This window comes from Nelumbo nucifera, chromosome 4 (genome assembly GCF_055504915.1).
Source record: "Nelumbo nucifera cultivar China Antique chromosome 4, China Antique-T2T, whole genome shotgun sequence".
Taxonomy (NCBI): domain Eukaryota; kingdom Viridiplantae; phylum Streptophyta; class Magnoliopsida; order Proteales; family Nelumbonaceae; genus Nelumbo; species Nelumbo nucifera.
In genome coordinates, this window is record NC_142652.1 from 61,297,431 (window position 1) to 61,318,192 (window position 20,762).

The 20,762-nt window shown below is 39.2% G+C and overlaps 1 protein-coding gene across 1 annotated transcript in view; it reads right to left on the reverse strand.

The window, feature by feature from the left end:
- Positions 1 to 20,762, reverse strand: part of SEC8 (subunit of exocyst complex 8) — an 87,440-nt gene that overhangs the window by 38,150 nt on the left and 28,528 nt on the right. Inside the window, exons 8-15 of the mRNA XM_010249423.3 lie at positions 15,702 to 15,876; positions 15,484 to 15,590; positions 14,389 to 14,696; positions 14,149 to 14,312; positions 13,917 to 14,032; positions 13,585 to 13,655; positions 4,207 to 4,337; positions 4,055 to 4,104 (exon numbers count right to left, since the gene is read on the reverse strand). Coding sequence (XP_010247725.1) covers positions 4,055 to 4,104; positions 4,207 to 4,337; positions 13,585 to 13,655; positions 13,917 to 14,032; positions 14,149 to 14,312; positions 14,389 to 14,696; positions 15,484 to 15,590; positions 15,702 to 15,876 — 1,122 coding nt within the window. The remainder of the gene's footprint in view (positions 1 to 4,054; positions 4,105 to 4,206; positions 4,338 to 13,584; positions 13,656 to 13,916; positions 14,033 to 14,148; positions 14,313 to 14,388; positions 14,697 to 15,483; positions 15,591 to 15,701; positions 15,877 to 20,762) is intronic.

Genomic DNA, 20,762 nt, shown 5'->3' on the forward strand with positions numbered 1-20,762 from the left:
TAGAATAAAACATATAAGAAAAAATAACCATATGATATGCAGTCATCAAGAGCAGATGGAAAAGGCAGAGTATGCAACCCCTAAGAACCATAGCAAAGAAAGAATGCAATAAATAAATATTAAATTAAATAATGCATTAAGAACACACACACACGTACATACATATACATATATATATAGTATGTATGTATATTCATCGTCATCAATAACAGATGGAAAAAGCAAGGAGTATGCAAATAACCATATCTCTTCCGCTTGGTATTGACATATCACTTGTTCTTCATGTTTCTATGTTACCTACTAATCTTTTTCCATCAGTAATATAGAAATTTCCTTGAATTGTTGTGTAACCTTTCTACCTAATTCTTATACTTTTCAGTATTTGACTTTAGGAAAAATGATTGATAGGGAATATGTTGTCAATGGACCCTATATTTTGGATAATAGCCTAGAAGCATTTAAACCCATTGTACTTGTGGATAATTTTGAGTCAGTGTAATAACAGCAAAATCTATATGTGACATTGCCCATTAGGCCATGTGTCCTTCCAGTCATTGAGAATCTTGTTTCCAAAATTCTTTTATAATTGTATTTATGTCATTGTAGTAGTGTCAGACATGTCAAGTGAGCAAACATTGTAAAACTTCATTTATTTTGATTAATAAAAGTGTTGATTTTGCATTTCATGTACACTTTCATGTGTGGGAGCCCTCCCACCATTGATGTGTGGGAGCCCTCCCACCATTGATGTGTGGGAGCCCTACCCCACAAGTTGTCGATAGAGGGAAGCATCAGTAAAGAATCTTCTGACTAAGACAACTTAACATTTAGTTCCAAGGGAGTGTAAACCTGCTTATTATCAGTAAGACCTGCTAACTTTGACAATATCAAATGCATACTTGTGTTGGAAAACAAAATATCCCCAATTACTCCTTTGGATTTCAAGTCCTAAGAAGTGATTTGAGTTCTCAAATTCCTTCACCATCTCCGATCAATAACATATCATCCACAGAGGAAAAAGTCAGAATGTGGCCTTCATTAACAAGTTGACCAACTCAAATCCTAAATGAAACAACCATTAGAGGAAAAAGTCAAAATGTGACCTTCATCAACAAGTTGACCAACTCAAACAAGACTAGTAGTAAGATTGGGAACAAAGGTATTACTAAGGGAAAAGGAAGTTGAGGGTGAGAGATTGAGGCAAAAATCATTACTCCCAATGATGTTCAACTTCTAACCATTGGCAGTAACAATGTGTAGTGGGTCTCAAAAAATTAATTTGGAGGGTTTAGGGTAGGCTTTAGTAATAGATGCATCAGTAGCCTATCCCTCGGTCACTTGATATGCTCATGGTTGATTCTTCTTCATAGTTCCCTTAGATGGCCGAACAGGGCAATCTGGAATAATATGACCGTGCAATAGGTGCAAACATTCTTCTTACAATGAGAGACAATGTGTCCAAACCCCTTGATAACTCTGTATTTTGATGCCTTAACGGGCATCATTTTACGGTTACCTAGGCCTTAGAATAGTCAAAATGTGCCCTTTTTCCCAGTTAAATTCAATATTGTGACCTCTAAGGGTCCCTGTTCAAATCCTGGGCAAAACTAGGGAAGTTCCAGGGCTGAAATGCAGTTTTTGGAAGCTAGTGTGAATTCCAGCTGAGTGGGGGTGTTTCTGTGAAAAACTGAGGACAGGAGGGCACCTCCTATCTGCCAAACCCAGATAGGCGCCCCTCCTACTGTATTAGCATACTCCCCTCTCCTTAGCAAACCCTAGGGAGCCTCCCCACTCATCCTTTTCACCTCTAACAAACCCTAGCCACCCCTAGTTATCAAATCTCCACCCTCCACTCTCTCCTAACCTCTAATCTCAACCATCCAAGCCTTAGCAGCCCCTCATACCCTTAAATCTCTCCCTAGACAGCATCCTAGCCTTACACCTCACTCCCTAAACCTCAACCAATCACCTTAGGACGCCACATCACACAGACCAATCACCTTTCTCCAGCTATAGGCGCCCAAATCTCAGCCCTACATAATATTGGGCACCCTCTCCTCCTCATCTCAGCCTTAAGATCTCCTTAGAACAATCCTAACCCTCCATTCTCAAACCCTAGGGCACCCATATTTTTGCATAAACCCAAGAGCTGCCCATCTCTTCCTCTCTAATCCCAGTTTTGTCCACCCTTCTCTATAAAAAGGACCCCAAGGGCCCTAGAGAAAGGGTTGGTAAATTCACCCAGTTCAAGGCTAAGGTTTCTTGAGGAGTTCAAGGGTTGTAGAAGGGAAGGATGCCCAGATCTTGTCCGGAGGGGTTTCTACAAGCAGTCTAGCCAATCTACAACTACCGCCACTGGATTTGATAAGCCATCCCTTTTGTTTTCTTTATTTTCTTTTATGTTATTTTGTGTTGGATTCTGCCCCCTAGTAAGACGGAAGGCTATTCTTGAGAAGTTCAAGGGTAGAGGAAGAGGAGAACGCCCAGGCAAGAGGAGGGGTTCCTGCTTGCAGTTCGCCTAGCCACTACTGCCACCTCTGGATCCGGATCCCAACCAATTCCCCATAGTTTTAGATTTACTTTTTAAGTGTGTTTTTATTTTCAGTTCTTTAATTTCCAGCTTTTATTTTATTTCTGCAACTTATTTTTGTCTTCCTTTCTGCAGATTTGAAATTCGGCCAGGTAAGACGGAAGGCCCAACTCGAGGAGTTCGAGGGTCAAAGGATAGATCCAGAGATTGCTACCTCTGACCGAGTTGCAGATTTTTTATTTAGTTTTTTTATATCTGTTATTTATTTATTTTTCTGCAATTTTTACTTTCAGCATTGTTAGAATTTTATTTTAATGGAGTCCAATTCAGTTAATTAAATTTTGTGTTTCTGCAATCTCAAATCTTGTTATTTTGTCCGGATTGAAGTACATAACAATTTTTCCCCCGCTTCCCTATGGATACGACCCCTTTCTCACCACTAACTGCGTTTTGTAGTTCTTTTGAGAATCGGAAAATTTATAAATATTGAAACTGGTGTTCCGAAGTGGTTAACGACACGCTTCCGAACACACCACCCCTTACATTCATGACATTGGGTTTTAGAGAAGTCCTTTTTTATGAGTGTTTTAGAGAAGTCCTTGATAGTAGATTTTTTTACTCCCTTACGCAATAAGGACTATATCAGCCCCGGAAGTCAAAAGCCTGAGGATTACTCTTCAAACTGAAGCAAGAAACTGAGGTTACAAGCCGCTATTCACGACCTGCTCTGATACCATGTCACCAGCCCAGTTCATACAAGAGAAGACACAAGAATTCTGGGGTGTCCAACTGAATGAATCGATAATTTGGTGACTGTGATAATACAGCATTCAACTGATAATAGATATACTAAAGAAGAAGAAAATAAATAATGTACAGCATACAACTGGGACTATGATAATACAGTACAACATCAGGACTCTTCACAGATGGGAACCTCAGAGTAGAAGCATATTCCAATGTCAGTTGGGCAAGTTCCACTGATAATATATCTACTACCAGTTACAGTATTTTGTAGGAGATAATTTGGTGACCTGGCAAAGTAAAAAATAGGTGGTGATTGTTAGAAAGGCAGAATACTGCACCATGGCACATGATGTGGCTGACGTTTTGTGGATAAAGGAAGTGCTACTTTAGTAGGGATTTCCTATTACTAGCCTAATGCCTCTATTGCAACAAAAAGGCAGCCATCGATATAGAATATAACCCTGTCCAACATGACAAGACTAAACACATTGAAGTTAACACACATTATTAGAGAAAAACTAGATGGGTGAAATATGCGCCTTATGTTAACTTCATACAGGGGGATTTATATGCATTTTTTACCTATTTTCTGTTAAAAAAAGATACCTTGCTTTTGTAATTCTATGTATGTGTAATTATTTATTAAACAATTTATCTTTATAATACAAAAAAAATAAAAATACATCTTAAGTCCAGTAGTAAAGAGTTTTTGCAACAAATAGTTAATTCATATGCACTTCAAAGAAGCAGAAAATGGTGAATGGATTCTATGCTCACCCAAGCTGAGAGTACTTTGGAGGCAACAAGGAGGCAACCTTATCAGTAAACTGCAGAATTAAACAGAACATTAAAAGTCAATTAAAGTTACAAAATGTACTAATACTGTATAATATTCAAACCACATAAATGAACTATGCTAATACAAAGACCTGGAGCACAGGACGGTACATAGATGCCGCTAGATAAATTCCTTGCTCTGGAAGAACAGATGCAGTCCCATAACCTTCCTGCAGTACAGTTGGACCCTTCCTACTCCATCCTTGACGAATGAGATCAACACCTGAAATAAAGAACAGCATCTGTTAATAAAAGTAATTAAGGAAATAAGTAAAAGAAAGAGGCATCTGATGCATTTTGAAATCCTATTGTACTTTTGCAGGAAAAAAAAAAAAAAAAAACACTAATTTCATTAAAGGAAAAAAAGTATAAGACGTATATGGAACTAACCCCTCAATAAAGTAAAGAAAATAGAGGATATGGCAACCCAAAAGGGCCTAGAAAGTTTCTCCCTTGAATTTGTATTTTGCTATGTCATTACTTGTCTTTTACCATTTTTTATAATGTCTCATATAAAGTAACAGAATCCTGTGCATGCATAGCAAGGCCTCTCACTTGTTTCTCTTCTCTTCTCTCTCTATTCTTTCTCTCTTCCCTCTCTGTTGTTATTAATTGCTTGAATCCACATTTTTTTATGAGTAACAGAAACATTTTATTAAATTAAAACATGTACACTATTACCATTAATTACAACAAAAAGAAAATAACCCCTCTACCTCACCCCATATCATTATGATTTACACTTGAGCCAAAAAAAGTTTGATTTCATTCCACTTTGGCAAGAGTGTCGATGATACTACTTGTGAACCTTTGCACCCATTGAACCCTCATCAATTGAATATTTCTTGATAGCCATCTCAACTGCTTGGATCTCTTTCCTATAAATCCACAATGCTCTTGCATCACTACGTAGCCAGCTGTCAGCGTAATACAATTTTTTAATCACCCTCAATGACAAGTTTCTCCATACCCATTTCTACTGCCTTCTCAACCCCAAAAACTGCTGCTGTCAATCCTGCCTTCATTGAATCCCCTATCCCAATTGTCCCAAAAAACAATTCTAACACAGGCCCATTTTCATTTTTAAAAACTCTTATTCCAGAAGGTCCTGGATTGCCAAAGCCATTACTATCAAAAATCAGCTTCACACTTCCTCTTTCCAGCAGTGACCATGTTCTCATCAACTTTCCTTTCTTTGAATAAGAAGACCCAGCCACTGCACATTAAACTGTCATTAATGAAATTTTGTTACTTGTCAAAAAAAGACCCAGCCACTGCACCCCAATTCCTAATGACATCATTAGTTGTCAAAAGTGAAAAGACATACATGGTCTCTACCCAATATGCCACCCTTACTGAAATGGTCTCAATAATCGCCACATCTCTTTTTGTCTTCAAAAATTCTAACATTAGTTTCCTCCAATATTGTACAAATCAGTTCTTTTCTTTTAGCATCTAAAGGTTGCCAATTCAAACAATGTAGCCAAACTAGCAGGAAAAGTCCACCTATAGCCAAGGAAAGAGACAAAAGGACAGGAGATTGTTAAGCAATATGAAATCTCACCATTTGATCTAACTTTTTTTGAGAAAAAGTAAAGTATAGTGTATTATATTGAGAAAAAAGTAATCCATTAGAGAAAAGGGCCTGTACAATGCAGGAGATGACTACACAAGCATCAAGTATACACATGAGGCACCCAGAGATAAACACCACTTAGGTCTCCTCATTTGAAGAATGTCACATGTTTTGATACTCCCATGGAGCACTTCCCAGTAGAAGGCTCCAATTTTAGGAGGGTAAGAGCACTCCGCACTTACATAATAGGAAAGGCCAGCAAAGAAGAAGGATTGGTAGTGACCAAAGTTTTGAAAAAGGAAGCAGAAGAAAAGACACCTAAGAGATGGAGTCCAAATATGCTCATCAGATTTACTAGGTTCAAGGGGAATCCCATCAAGGTACTGAAGAAAGGAAGAAACAAGAGGAATTTTGGACTCTCCTAGGTGCACAAGCGAGGCGCTTCTTAGGGTATGCACCTCACCTAGGTCCTAGGCGCATGCCTGGTGCACCTTGCACCTCAGCCCAGGAGTGCGCCTTTTAAAAATTTGACGCTTTTTTCGCTCGCTCACCAAAGCTCCGAGAACCCCCTATTTGCTAATGTTGTTCATCATTCATCCTGATAAAATATTTTCTTAAAAAGCAATTAAATTATAAATCCATTATTTTTTGTGTGAGAACTAAGAATTTAACACCTAACATGGACTTTTTTGCGCTTGCCTTGAGGGGCATGGCACAAAGGCGGCTCGTAGAATCAAGAATGTAATATGTTTTACATTACATTAGCTAATTGAAGTAATGCAAACGAGTGAAAAAAGAGATTAGAAGTTTTACATGCTTGAAAATGTTTTATATGTTTGATTTTATTTTTAAATTCTCATTTGAATATACTTTACATCTTATATTTATGTATTTTAATTTTAGATAATAGGTTTTTTAAAACATTTATTTTAAAGTTTAAGTTTATATTTTTTATTAATATTATGCTTAATATATTTATGTATTTTCATTTTTTTTAATTTAAGTCTATATTTTTTGCAATGGTAGAAGTTCTCTGCTATGATGTAGCTTGAAGGAACCTCTCATACTCATCTCGTGGGACACTCATCATCTCCTTCCCGGAAACAATTGTAGATGTAGAAGGTGTTTGATCAATTTGCTAATTATCACTCACTTCATCACCACCAACAACTACATGATTAGCCCATGTGGAAGGTGGGCCATATAGATGATAATACTAGTTAATTGTGTGTCCTTCAACCCCACAATGTGTACACTTTCTAGTAGTGCTACCTCTTCCTCTACCACGACCTCCCTCTAAATCACAACCTCCACCACTTCCACTACCATGACCAAACATGGGGTTTCCACGACCTTCTCGAATTGCACAACTCCCCCTCTATTTCTACGACCTCCTCCTTTTGCTACAACAAACATTAATCCATCAAAAGTTGTGGTACTCTCTGTGGGTCCTAGAGAGATCCTACAGAAACGAGCAAATACTTCCTCGAGAGTAGGAAGGGTAGATCCACCCAATATTTGTGCTTTGACTGGTTCATACTCCGATTTCAGCCCCACCAAGAACCTAGTTACATCAAGTGGCCCCCTTTGTTGTGGCTGAATTTTGACGTTTGAGGTTAAGGGATGATAGACATTAAGTTCATTCTTGAGATTCCTCATATTAGCATAATACTCTTCAAGTGTCTGATTTCCCTGTTGCAAACTAAAATACTCTTGATAGAGCCGATATACTCTTGTACTATTGTCTTGTCCAAAGTAAACTTTCTTAGCATGATCCCATATTCCCTTTGTTGTATCTAAGAACACAAAGTTTACACTTATCTTGGCTTCCATACCGTTCCACAACCATGTCATAATTTGAACATCCTGTTGCTCCCAATCACTAAACCCTGGGGATTCAACCAATGGTTTCTCCTCCTCCACATGTTTTACTTTCTTCTTAGCCCTAATCAAAAACTCCACCGACTTGGCCCATGGCACATAATTTTCACCATTGAGTTTAATTGATGTCATCTATACACTTAGAAAATTTGAGGAAATCATCACACTAGATTTCTGATCACCACCAACATCTCCAATTGCTGCCATCATATTCTCAACTCAAGAAACCATCACTGCCCTTCCTAATATTTAATTTCCAACCCAGGAAAAAAGCTACTGTTGTTATTTGATCACTACAGTAGTTCACTCATGACTCACCACCTTACAGCACTTTCTCATCCAATCACCATGACACTACATATGGGATACCAATCAGAGACATTTGGCCACCTTTTCCAATACAAAAAAAAAAATCATAATTTTCTTCTAACACCAAAAACTGTTCCAACTAGAGAAACCCCTCTTGAAACTGGTCAGTGGAGGGCTCAGACCACCACGCACATTACCTCATGATCACTGGGGCTGTCACACATGGTCACAGCAGTCCAGAAAACACCAAACTAGGGTTGCCGCACTTCTCTCTCACCTGTAACCCACATCACAGCAGTTCTGGGAGCACCAGAATAGGTTGCCATTGCCTCAGCCTTCTATCACCTGCAACCCAGATTGCAGCCCAGAAAAAGAGAAAAAAAAAAAAAGAAAAGCACTGATAGCAGCACCAAAAACTTGAGATTGCAGTCTTGTTTCCTCCCATTTATTGCTCTGATACCATATTTTGATGATTCAGTCGATTCCAGTTCAGAGAAAAAGAGGAAGAAAGAAGAACAGAAGAAGGGAAGAAGAGAAAACTATCAAACTGAGAAGACGAGACATCTCTCCCAGCCAACCACAAATATATATACTTACCTATTCAGGTTACAATGTCCAATATGCCCCTACTTAAGTATGGGACATTGTAACTTAAAATAAAACTAAACTGACAAAGTACAACTTAAAATATGATGAAAAGACAGAATTATCCCTACTCAGCCAACTCTAACAATTACGATCAAAAAATAAAAGATATAGTTGGGGGCTGAAGAGAGGATCGAACTACTCTCTCTTCCCCTTCCCTTTCTTCCATCTTCCTCTATCAATTCTCTCTCTTCCATCTCCTTAATCTTCTTCTTGTCTCCTGTTTTTCTTTTCTTTTATTTCAGATTATTGCAGGTGGGATTTAAACTAACTCATTCCACATTTCATTCCTTTTCCTATCCATGTTTAAGCCATAGGCATTTGTCACAACCCACAAAAGATCATCAGCCACTCTTTTTATCTTCAAAGACATATAATCTCCCACAAGTCTCACCAGCACTCAAGCAAAGACTACAAACATGGGAAGAGAAGTGGAAATTTGGCTCTTTTTTTGCAACACATCTAGGAGCATCTCACGGATAAAGTGATGATCCACCTCCCACTACTCCTTTACTTTTGGCAAAAAGTCAAGGTGCAGTAACCACATGTTCTCAAATCTGAATGGGTAGGCCTCGGTGTAGATACATAGTGATCGCTCAAAACATCAGAGCACAGAGGATACCGAATTTATACCACATGGATGCCTGCGATGAGTTCATAACTCATTGGACACCTGCGATGAGTTCATAACTCATCGGACAACTACAATGAGTACATATCTCATCGCACAACTGCGACAAACCCGTGCTCGAAACGGGTTGCGATGAACTTTGACTAGCGCAAATCTGAGATCCTTAGACACGCGCGAAGCTGCGATGAGTTCGAAGTCATTACAAAACCGCAACCATAGTTTTCAAGGCGCCAAGGTGGGCACCTAGGCGATGGAATTTTTTAAGTAAAAAATAGATATGCTAGGTAGTTCCCTAGGTTCCATAACCATCTTTCCTTAATAACTATCCATAATTTTCATTAAAAAATTATAAACTTCATGTTTATGTCTAGAAAATCAACATATTTATGAGAAGAAAAGAAGAAAGAAAAGAAAATTCAAAAAATATGGGGACTGAACCCCTATTTTTGTTATAGGAAAAGAAGAAAAGAAATGTGTTGATTAGACAAAACTTTAAGTTTTTCTCTTACTTAATGGTTCAAATTCTGAAGTCTTTGAGGGTTCAATACAGCTGTTAGCAATGTTTGTGTTGATTAAACCCTACCAAATAAGAAAATAATAAAAAGAAATTAGTTTATAAACACAAAAGCATTTTATAAGACACTATATAAAACAGCTAGGCAACTGGGCGAGGCGAGCCTCCAAGGCCGCCTAGTCGCCTAGGCGTCACCTTGACAACTATGACCGCAACAAACATAGAGTCATTGTAGACCAGGAATAAATATTAGTTACACGTGCGTCTTTAAATTACGTGCATAACAAGGCACTCCGTAGACCTAGTAAAGGCACGCCCACTAAATGATGACGTCACTTGTGCTACATCATTTAAATGGGTCGCAAAAGGAAGTAGCACACGTGGATTATGAGAATCTCCAAACAAAAGGAAAGTTCATCCTGGAGATATCTCGTAAGACACGTAGCAAAACCCTAGTAGTGTTCCCTAACAACTGACAACAGATCTAATATTCCCTTTCCTAGGGGTCATCTCTGCTATGTTCTCAGGGCCAATTGGAGTGGGTGACTCCCTTAGAGCTGAGATATGTGCAGTTATGGAAGGAGCCCGGAAAGCTAAGGAATTGAACATCAAGAAACTTATAATTGAAGGGGATTCAGAGGTGGTGATAGGGTGGCTGACTAAAGATCAAAATGATTTATGGAAGTATAATAATGAGAAGAGGAAATTCAAATGGCTGGTGCGGGAGATTGAAGTTAAGACATGTTGGATTAAAAGATCAGCTAATTCCCTAGCTGACGGTTTAGCAAAACAAGGGGCAGAAAGGGATTCTTTGTTTTGGGCTAAGCTGTAGCGTTAATGTCTTTGTATCTTTGTATTTTCTTTTTTCATTTCTTGAAGTTATTTGTGACTCTTGGAAGATAAGTGTGTTTGTCTTCCACTTGTAAATTTTCTACTGATGAATTAATGAAAGTGTTATTGATCAAAAAAAAATATTCCCTTTCCTAGTGGGAATCAAACGCTTTTGGCTCATTCCTTTCGGGACCTCGGGATCCCTCCTTATAAATAGGGGCCCATCTCATAATGTAATCATCATCTTATCACTCACATTTGCCCTATCCTTTAGCCTGCCTCCTACATCCAGTCTTCCTTTGTCTTTCAAGGAGACCCTCGTACGTAGCCTCACCACCGCACTTACATTGGGAATGTAAGAATGGATGATGATTGCAACAAATGGAAACTTCTTGAAAATTTGACCAAGTAAATTCTTACATCCCATTTGAATTATATAGAACATGGATGTTGTGCGCCAGAAGTAGAGTATTTAGAATCCGATGGTCTATGTAAGAATGGAAATGGCGAACTCTGTAGTGGAGAAGGAAACACAAACCCCAGGGAAAGAGGAAGTAGTATATGTTGAACTCCCGACACCTACTGGCTAGAAAAAAAAAAAGATGGAGGACTTTGTTCCAGCTAGGAGAAGGAGAGTTCTAAACATCGAGGCCAAAATATATGTTATGGAAGAGGTGTCGACAAGAAGGGGAGATGCCTTGAAGATTATAGAATTGAGAAGAGGGTCGCTAAGAGATAGTACAAACAAGAGAATGGAAGTACAGCATGATGGAAAGAGGGATGAAGTTACGTTGCTGAAAGAAACGACAACAGGAAGGGGAGAAAATGTTGGAATCTATGAAAGCTATGGAGGGGGTATGAAGTAGTTCACATGCTTCTCCCTCTGTCACCCCCCTTCCCTGAGGTTGACTCGAATCCTTCTCTTAGCCATGTCACCATCATCTTCCCAGTTCGCTCAATGTTCCACCATCTTGCTTCCACAGAAGAAATCCAAGCCTTGAACAATAAGCCATCTGAAAAAATCTCTACAACTCTAGGAATTAAATCCAGCTTTGCACCATTTACCCTAATTGATGCCACTCGCAGCTCTGAATCATTCACTGACAACAACTCTCCACCACATAATTTAGAAATTCTAATAAGTGTCTCATCCGACCATAAATGGAAAGACAACCCCATAATTTTTATTTCAATACAGGTTGTTACATCTACACTTCACGTTGCAGCTTGGGGACCATCTTCCAACTAATGCCAGCCTTTGCTTTGTTTCTGTAGAGATAGCTGCAAACTCCGACCCAACGAAGAGACTGTAAAATAGAGCCTTCTGTCCATCGAATGTGATTATTTGCGACTCTTCTAGACTCTTCAAAACTTGTTGAATCTCTTATCCCAGTCTCTTCTTTTCTATAACTTGTTCAACAAGATTACTAGTTTATTCTCCCAATCTTCTTTGGATTTTTCACACATAACCTCAATGAGCTCACTCTTGCATCAAACTGAGTATCCCCAATTGTACTGGTAAATTGTCAACTTTCATTCCATATCCTCCACCCAATCATCAGACCATTTTCTTCTTGTCTTAGTAGAGGCTTCTTCTTTTCATACACATCTCTAGGGACTCTTGTAGTGCCTGTACTATCATATCTCACCCTGCAGCTTCTTTACGTTTAGGGAAGCATGTGAACTACTTCATACCACCCTCTCCATAGCTTTCATAGAATCAAACATATCTCCTCTTCCTGTTTTCTTTTCTTTTAGCAACGTAACTTCATCCCTCTTCCATAATGTAGTACTTTCATTCTCTTGTACGTACTATCGTCTTAGCTCTTTCCAAGAAACCTTCGAACCAAGGCACTACTCTTCCTTCAAGGATTAGCGACCCTCTTCTCAATTTTGCAATCTTCAAAGCATCTCCCCTTCTTGTCCACACCTCTTTCATAACATATGTTTTTGCCTCAATCTTCAGAACTCTCCATCACCTAACTGGAACAAAGTCTTCCATCTTTTTCTTCCAGCCAGTAAGTGTCGGGAGTTCAACAGATACTACTACCTCTTTCCCTGGGATTTGTGTTTCCTTCTCCACTACAAAGTTCACCATTTACTTGGTCAAATTTTCAAGAAGTTTCCATTTGTTGCAATCTGGACAGATTCCTATTCTTAAATAATAGGGAAAGGGAATGGAGGGGATTATCAATTCTTATTCAGACCATTGCCTAATTAGTTTGGACCAAGAGAGAATAGATTGTGGCCCGTGCCCATTCAAACTTGAGAATATGTGGTTACTGCACCCTGACTTTTAGCCAAAAGTAAAGGAATGGTGGGAGGAGGATCAAGTAGAGTTTAGATGTAAAAAACAAAAAAAAAAAACACACACACATTGAGGTTGATCATCACTTTATCCGTGAAATGCTCCTAGATGGTCAGATTTGCATTTCTTATACCACCTCTCAACTACAATTGGTTGATATCCTAACAAAAGGTGTTACCAAAGTTCATCTCTAAGAAATTGTGAGCAAATTGGGCATGATAGATATGTCTACACCAACGTCAGGAGGAGTATTAGAAGTCTTATATGTATGTATGTAGGGGTATTTTTGGGATCCTCCCATGTATTTGGACTCTTCCCATCATGGCTGAACCATTTAAGTCATCTGGTCTCTAACAATGAGAGTTATCAAACAATTTAAAACAAAAATAGCCCCCATTATTAGAACCCAATAATACCAAGGCCCCACTTGGTTCACAGGAATAGGGGTCTGGAATCTGAACCGGAATGGGTTATTCTGATTCCAACTGTTTGGTTGGGTGGAATCGGAATCCCATTCCCATTCCTGCTGGAATGGAATTCCCCCATTTGAGGGAATGGCCATTCCCTGCCCCTCCCTTGGGAATGAAATCTCATTCCTGCTGATTCCAATTCCCATTCCCATTCCTGTCTGAACCAAACAGACTATGGGAATAGACCATTCTGATTCCGATTTCGAAGGATTTCAATTCCGATTCCAACTGCGAAGCAAACGGACCCTAAAGTTGAAAGGGAAAAAAGCTTGCAATGGTAGTAGTAATAGTAATAGTAATAGTACCTTGGTTGGGAATAGAAACCGTTGCATCAGTAAAGCGAAAAGCAAAAGTAAGGCCATCGTCTGAACCATCCCTGTAACCCAACAAGTTCAATATAAGTTTTTCATATTCTGCTTATTTTTTCTTAGACACCCAAATATCTTATAAGACAAATTAGAATTTATATATACATATAACAAAAATTAGAAAAACAGTGACTCTACAAAAGATTTAGCAGATATTTAATTGGCTATGAGAACTAATAGAGAATAAATGGCAAAAACAACCATTTGAAATGTACAATGAAATGATATTTGAAACTGAAAAATCTACTAAACTGATTGTTTGAACTTGCCTCTTATCTTTAGAAGTAACTTTGTTTGCAAGCCTAGCTGTTTGCACAGCAGCATCTGCAGATGCAGCTTCTGGAGTTGCTCGTAGAATCTCACATATGAGTTGCTGGCATTCACTCTATAAAACACAATGACAAGACCAAATATAAGGGGTTCAAAAGAACAACCATTATAAGTGAAAATATAATTCCAAAGAAGAAAGAAAAAGAGAAAAATAATAGGTGGACAGAATACCTGCAACACTGTCAAGGAAAACCCAATGCTGTAGCCCCCAGTAACTTGGGATGCTTCAGAATCAGGGTTCCAGTTCATGTCTCCATTCATTGACTTTGGTGTGATCATTTCACTCTGTTGTGTTGATTTTGACTCCAGAAGCTCACCAACAATAACATGGTTCTCTGAACAGATTAGGACTGTAAGAACTAATTCTCAAAAAGAATTATATGCGAACTAGAGAATGTCATAACATCTCACCAAGGATCCGAATGATAGTATCCAATATTGAGTCAAGAAGTTCTTTGGCTGCAACTTGTGCTGCTCCTGTGGGAGCCATGAGCGGTGAGACAGGACTAACTGCCAATAGTGTTCCAGCCAGCAATATCCCATTTTGGCGCTTCTGTTTCTGCAACTGATAGCTTTCCAGCTGTCCCTTCAAGTAATGTAAACCAGAATTAACAGTTTTAGCACCTTGGCCAGTGCCAGGCCTTGATGAATTTACAGCTGCTGCATGTCCTTTTATTTTCGATGTGATGATCTCATGAATGGTGGGGCGTAATCTTTGGCTGGTTCACAACAAAATGAATAAGATTCAACAAAGGACTTATCATCAAATATAAACTATAAAGGTAGACATAGATCTGACAGAGACAAATAAAATACTTGTTTCAACTTTCTAAGTAATAATAATAACAACCACAACAACAATGTTGGCATAAGTCATGCTATATAGTAGCATGTACTTCATTGTAAATAACTTCCTTTCATTATTTTTTTTGTCAACCTATAGGGGTAGCTCTGCAATTGTACATAAATAATATAATGTATTAATATTAATTACAAGATGACAGTCAACAATTAGATTCTTAATAATCTTTCACAGCGGTCTCTCTAGTTCTTCGACTAAAATCAACCAATTAGCACACATCTAATATCCCCATGCTGACAATTTGTAGACCTCCACAAGTATACCATTTTAATCAATAATCATTACTTTGTATGAAAGATCAATATGCAAAGCAATCTAGATATATAAAAGTACATTGAAGACAATAAAAGGAGACAAGAAACAAAGGGTTTAATAGTCCACGTCCAAAAAAAAAGGGTCCAATAGGCAACCCAACCACAGGCCATACAAGAAAAATATAAAACCAGTGGACCCCCTCAACCAAAGAATTACAGATGTTATCTTCCTTTTAGATTTAAATTAATGCACATTGAGCCATAGTGTGTAATAAATTTAAAGGAGCGACTGACTGAAATATTGAGGGGATGGCAGATAGATGCTGGATAGCAAAATGTAGCTTCAAAAAAAATGCTCAGAATAGAATATCATGTACTCAAGTAACACACCATATTATTGCACCAGCAGCTGCGACTTTGCCCAGCATACAGAGGCATTCAACCATGGTCTGTAAATACTTCACATGGAGAGGAGCATCACTTTTTTTCATTGCTTCCTACAAACAATTTAGACTCCCAATTTTCAGTTCATACAAGGCCAATCACATCAAAGTTGGCACAAAATAGTGTTGTTTACATATATTTCATATATAGTTGGAAGGACATACAAGAAACTCATTTGGAGTGGAATAAGATAGCCACGTTGGAATTTGACGAGAAACAAATTTGATGTCTTTCGTGTTACATTCACCACCTACTCTTGTCACTGCAGCATAGCCATCTGAGGCAGACCCATCAAGTATTTCAATAGCGCTCTCATCATCATGACCATCAAATGAAGAACTGCAAATGCAAATTCAAAATCAAATATGAATCATCAAAATTTTAAGATAATAATATACAATTCACAAAGTCTTATATGTGAAGCAACATAATCAATGGTTTCCATGTCTGTGTCACTATATATGAATATCTATCTAGATGGGTACTGTATTCCAGTGTACAGTTGAATTTTAAGTTTAAACTCTCCATCCAACTTGCCCTTTCTGTATCTGGATATCATAGCATATGAAAATTTTTCCTTTCACCCACAAACAGTGAAAAAGTTATCTGGATACATTCTTTATCTAAGGTTAGACAAATAAGGGGAATACAGGGAGATCTGGAAAATATAATACTTTATTAACATCTAATTTTCCAAAAATCAAAAAACATTATCATGGAGATCATAAAAGGTTAGTTTACACATTTATGGGAATTATGATATGGGTCATAAGCACCAAAATCATTGTTTTATTAGTTGTTTGCTTCTCTAGTTCATAGACAGCATGTGTCTTTTAAAATCTAGGGCTGACATGCATGAGAACATGGATTTGAGCCTAAGAAGCCACTTTTTGCATGAATATGAAAAAGTTTAGGTTCTTATCCAGTCCAACCCTCCCCAGATAACCAGGACCAGCATTCAGTAATGTAGAGAACACTGATGTGGGCCCCACAGTTGTGGTCCCCACTGTGCTCGTAGGACAGTATGTGCAATTATTTGTTTCAGTCATGTTAGTGTTAGTTGGTGATCAACTTGTTATTTCAGTTGTTATTTATTTCAGTTTGTTATTTGCTTTATTTGTCATGTAAGTATTAAGGGCAGATCTGTCCTTTCCTCTATCTACTAAACATAACCTATAAATACTAAGAGAGTGGCGGCGGCAGATCAATTGGTGAATCTGTGTTAGACAGTTGTATGCCCTTATGTCACGAGGGTAGTTCTACAGCGGAAGAAACCCGTGCGGCGTCCTGGCCAAGGCAGGCCAGGACAAGCCATTATACGCATAGAGGCTAGGAGTTGCCCGATGGGATGGCTCTGATACCAACTGTCACGGGGCTAATCGACGAGGCCCCGTGCAGCACTCGATGGGGCCGAGAAAGCCTACAAATGCAAACAACAACACACAAAAGGCAACAAGAAGGCACACAAATTAGACAAAAGGCAACTTGTATTGCATTAATCAGTGGTAAGCACAAGCACACAGTACAGTGTCGAGGGGATCTCGTCCTTAACCTTTACACGCTTATGAGCTCACTCGACTACCTACCTCCCCTCAAAGAGTACGTTAAGCTTTTGGGGGAGTGACAATAGGAAACATCAAAAGGATGAAAATTCATACTATATAATTACAATAACGCCATTGGTGGTCCCCCCTTACAAAATACATGCATAGCCCACCCATGACACACATGCTGACACCTTGAAGGCACGCGGTTGGCACTCTGATGGCTCATGGTAGGTTCTTGATGGCGCGGTGAAGGAGTCACTCGTGACACTAGCTTCAATCAGAAATATGTACATTATGAATTTATTGTAAATGAATAAAGTACACATTAGATTCATGTTCGTGTGGTGAGTTTCTGTGTAATACCCTTAAACTGGACACTTAATGAGACTCATGTTAGTTTAGAATGTTCACAGCCGTTGGATAAGTCTGGGGAGATTTATCCTGCTAAGGATGGGACTCCGGCATGTACTAGATTGGACCTAAGTGCAAGTGGGAGCTATTAGATAGTTTTGTATGCCCTTAGCTTCAATCCGATTTGATGTACTTTTGTTATTTAGTGTAAATAAATAAAGTGCACGTTTGATTCATGTTGTTTGGTATAATTCTGTGTAATACCCTTAAACTGGACACTTAATGAGACTTGTGTTAGTTTAGAATGTTCACAACCATTGGGTAAGTCTGGGGAAATTTATCCTGCCAAGGCTGACACTGGTGGGCTGCCAACTTTTGGGGTGGCTTGTCTCAACTACCAGGGTGAGACCCGAAGCACATGCAGTGTAGGATTAATAGAACCTTTGAACCGGACCAGATTTCCAATATTGCCCCTAGACCTTGGAGATAGATGGATAAAACTGGAAAGTTACACCTGACCCCTAGACTCGATTATGATACTACACTAGGTGTCGGATTGGGCTGTCTTTGATGTACCAATCAGTGAGATCCTTAGCGGGGGTCAAAACCTGGGTATGTTGGGACAGTCCGAGAATTCATCTGAGTGGGTGATCATAGTGACAGGATCAGCCCCTTTGTCGGACAAAGGTAATGATCGGGGATGCACTCTCTCTGATAGAAACCAAGACTGCCGGCAGCCGATTTCAATTGTTGAGATTTTGTTTTGCAAAATATATTTATATAAAGATATATATATATATATATATATATATATGTTATGGTTTCGAAATGATTTCAGTGAGATCCTTAGCGGGGGTCAAAACCTGGGTATGTTGGGACAGTCCGAGAATTCATCTGAGTGGGTGATCATAGTGACAGGATCAGCCCCTTTGTCGGACAAAGGTAATGATCGGGGATGCACTCTCTCTGATGGAAACCAAGACTGCCGGCAGCCGATTTCAATTGTTGAGATTTTGTTTTGCAAAATATATTTATATAAAGATATATATATATATATATATATATATATATATGTTATGGTTTCGAAATGATTTGCAAAAGGTTTTAATTCTCGGGATCCATGTAAGCAGAGAGTGCAACACTGTTCCTTGCAGTCGAGGGAGAGGTCCTCCCTTGTCGGGCAGTGTTTGATCATTATGGACTGAGAGGTTAAGTGTAAGACCATTGAGGATAATACCTGATGGGCTAATCTTGCATCTGCCCACAATCCCTAGGTGTTACAAGGTGGCTTGGCCCAGGGACCACTTAGGGTAAGTGATTGGGCCCATAGAGCCCATAAGATGGGTTTCAGGGGGTGCACTGTCCATATACAGTGTATTCGGCCAGGCCTTGTAACAAACGCTGCGCTGAACCCATGTGGCTGATGTGTAGATCAATGTTACGGTCCCACGCCATACAAGGAAGCCCAACTGGGCAGTAGTTTGAAAGGCTAAGTGAGTACATAACCTTAAATGGGCCTTAAGCCCATTTCGAACTAGGCTAATTTGATCAGTCAATTAAAGGGGGCGAATTCTGAGATGGATCAGCTAATAGGATTGGGCCTAGACCCTATCCACTTAGAGAGTCCAAGATCTAAATAAGATTTAGATCTGGAAGCCTCCTAATTAGATTAGGAGATGGCTGATCTGATCTGCAGATAAGATAAGGGTTCTCCCTTATCACTTAAAGGGACTTCTAATCCAAATATAATTTGGATCAGCAGCTCCTAATAGGATTAGGAGCTGATCCCTTTAAATCTATAAAAGGAGGAGGGGGCGGCAGCCTTTAGACATGCAACCTAAGACTCTTGTCTTCAGAGCTGAAATCACTGAAGAGAGATTTCTGCAACCTCTGCAAAATCTCTCTTGCCGCCTCCTTCCTGCCGCCGCCATTACCTTCAGTTCGATCTCCAGTTCTTGGGAGAAATCAAGATCTGATCTTGATACCAATCTTTTGGGAAAAGATTGATTGGAGCTGTACTCACAAGCCATCCAGTTGATTCTTGCGAAGGGTCAAGTTCTTTTGAAGAACATTGTTGATTCTGCTCCATCCTACATTGCGCCATCTTCAATGGGAACAGTCTTTGGATCCTTCTTTGGGCGTGAACACCTCCATTGAGAGATACTAATTCTCCGTATCAGGTACATCCTCCCTCCTACTCCTTTTGGTTCAGATCTGGTTTGGTTCATGGTTCAAGATTGATCCTTGAAAAATATGTTTTTCTAAAATAGGGAATTCGACTCCCTGCAAAGATGGGAGAAATTTTTTTTTTTTTTAAATTCGCCCAGTCCATTCCGCAAGACTTGGGCGTCCATGTGATGGATATCCCATCCCTTCAATCTGTCCCTCCTTTCAAACCTTTGTGTTCTCCTGTTCTTCTCCTCTCTTTTCTTCTTTTCCTTACTTTTCTTCTATCTTTTCTAATCTGAAATCCATTAGGATTCAAGGCTGATTGTAGTCTTGATCGCCTACTTGGTATCAGAGCCTATCTAGGGTTTCTCATGTGAGTCTAGTCTAGCCAACCACATGAGAACTATCTAGGGCTGGAAGTTTATAAAGAAGTGTTCATTGGATGATTCTTGGAGGTTACCAGAAGAGTTTAGCAGTTGTTCGAAGACTTGGCACGGCTTGCAGAGTGTTGGTAATCAGGAAGAATCAGAGAAGGCTAGGGTTCAGGCAACGTTGGAAGGTAGCAAACAGAATTCTCTGGGTAAGTCTTATTTATTTCCTAGAGATTGCTAGGTTGGACCTATCTAGAAGGAGCGGCCGAACTGTTTTAGGGTTTTCTCTCAAAGGTGATCTATTCTAGGGTTTGACATTAACCCTACGGCAAGACCTAACTGTTGGGCTGAACTCTTCTATCTTCTTGGAAAGTGTTCGTTTTAAGGGTTTTCTCTCAGAGGTGATCAGTTTTTAGGGTTTCACATTGACCCTACGGCAAGACCTAACTGTGAACCCCTTGGAAAGTGCGGCTGAGCACTTATTTCAGACCTATGATTAAAACCCTAATTCTGTTCCAGCATCTCAGATTGCCCTCTAAGCTGGTTTCAGACCTGTCTCTTGGTTCTGAACTCTTTTAGGGGGTGAAAACTTGTATGGACTGCTTGGTACTGTGATTGCCGATTGGTTTCAGATCAGACCTGCACTAGTTTCATGCATATACCATGATTACAGATTGGTTTCAGATCAGACCTGCATTGATTCCATACTGATTTCTGATTGTGATCGACTGTTCAAGTGCTGTTTTCTGTTGTAATAACCCTAATAGTTCGTAACTACTGATTCTTG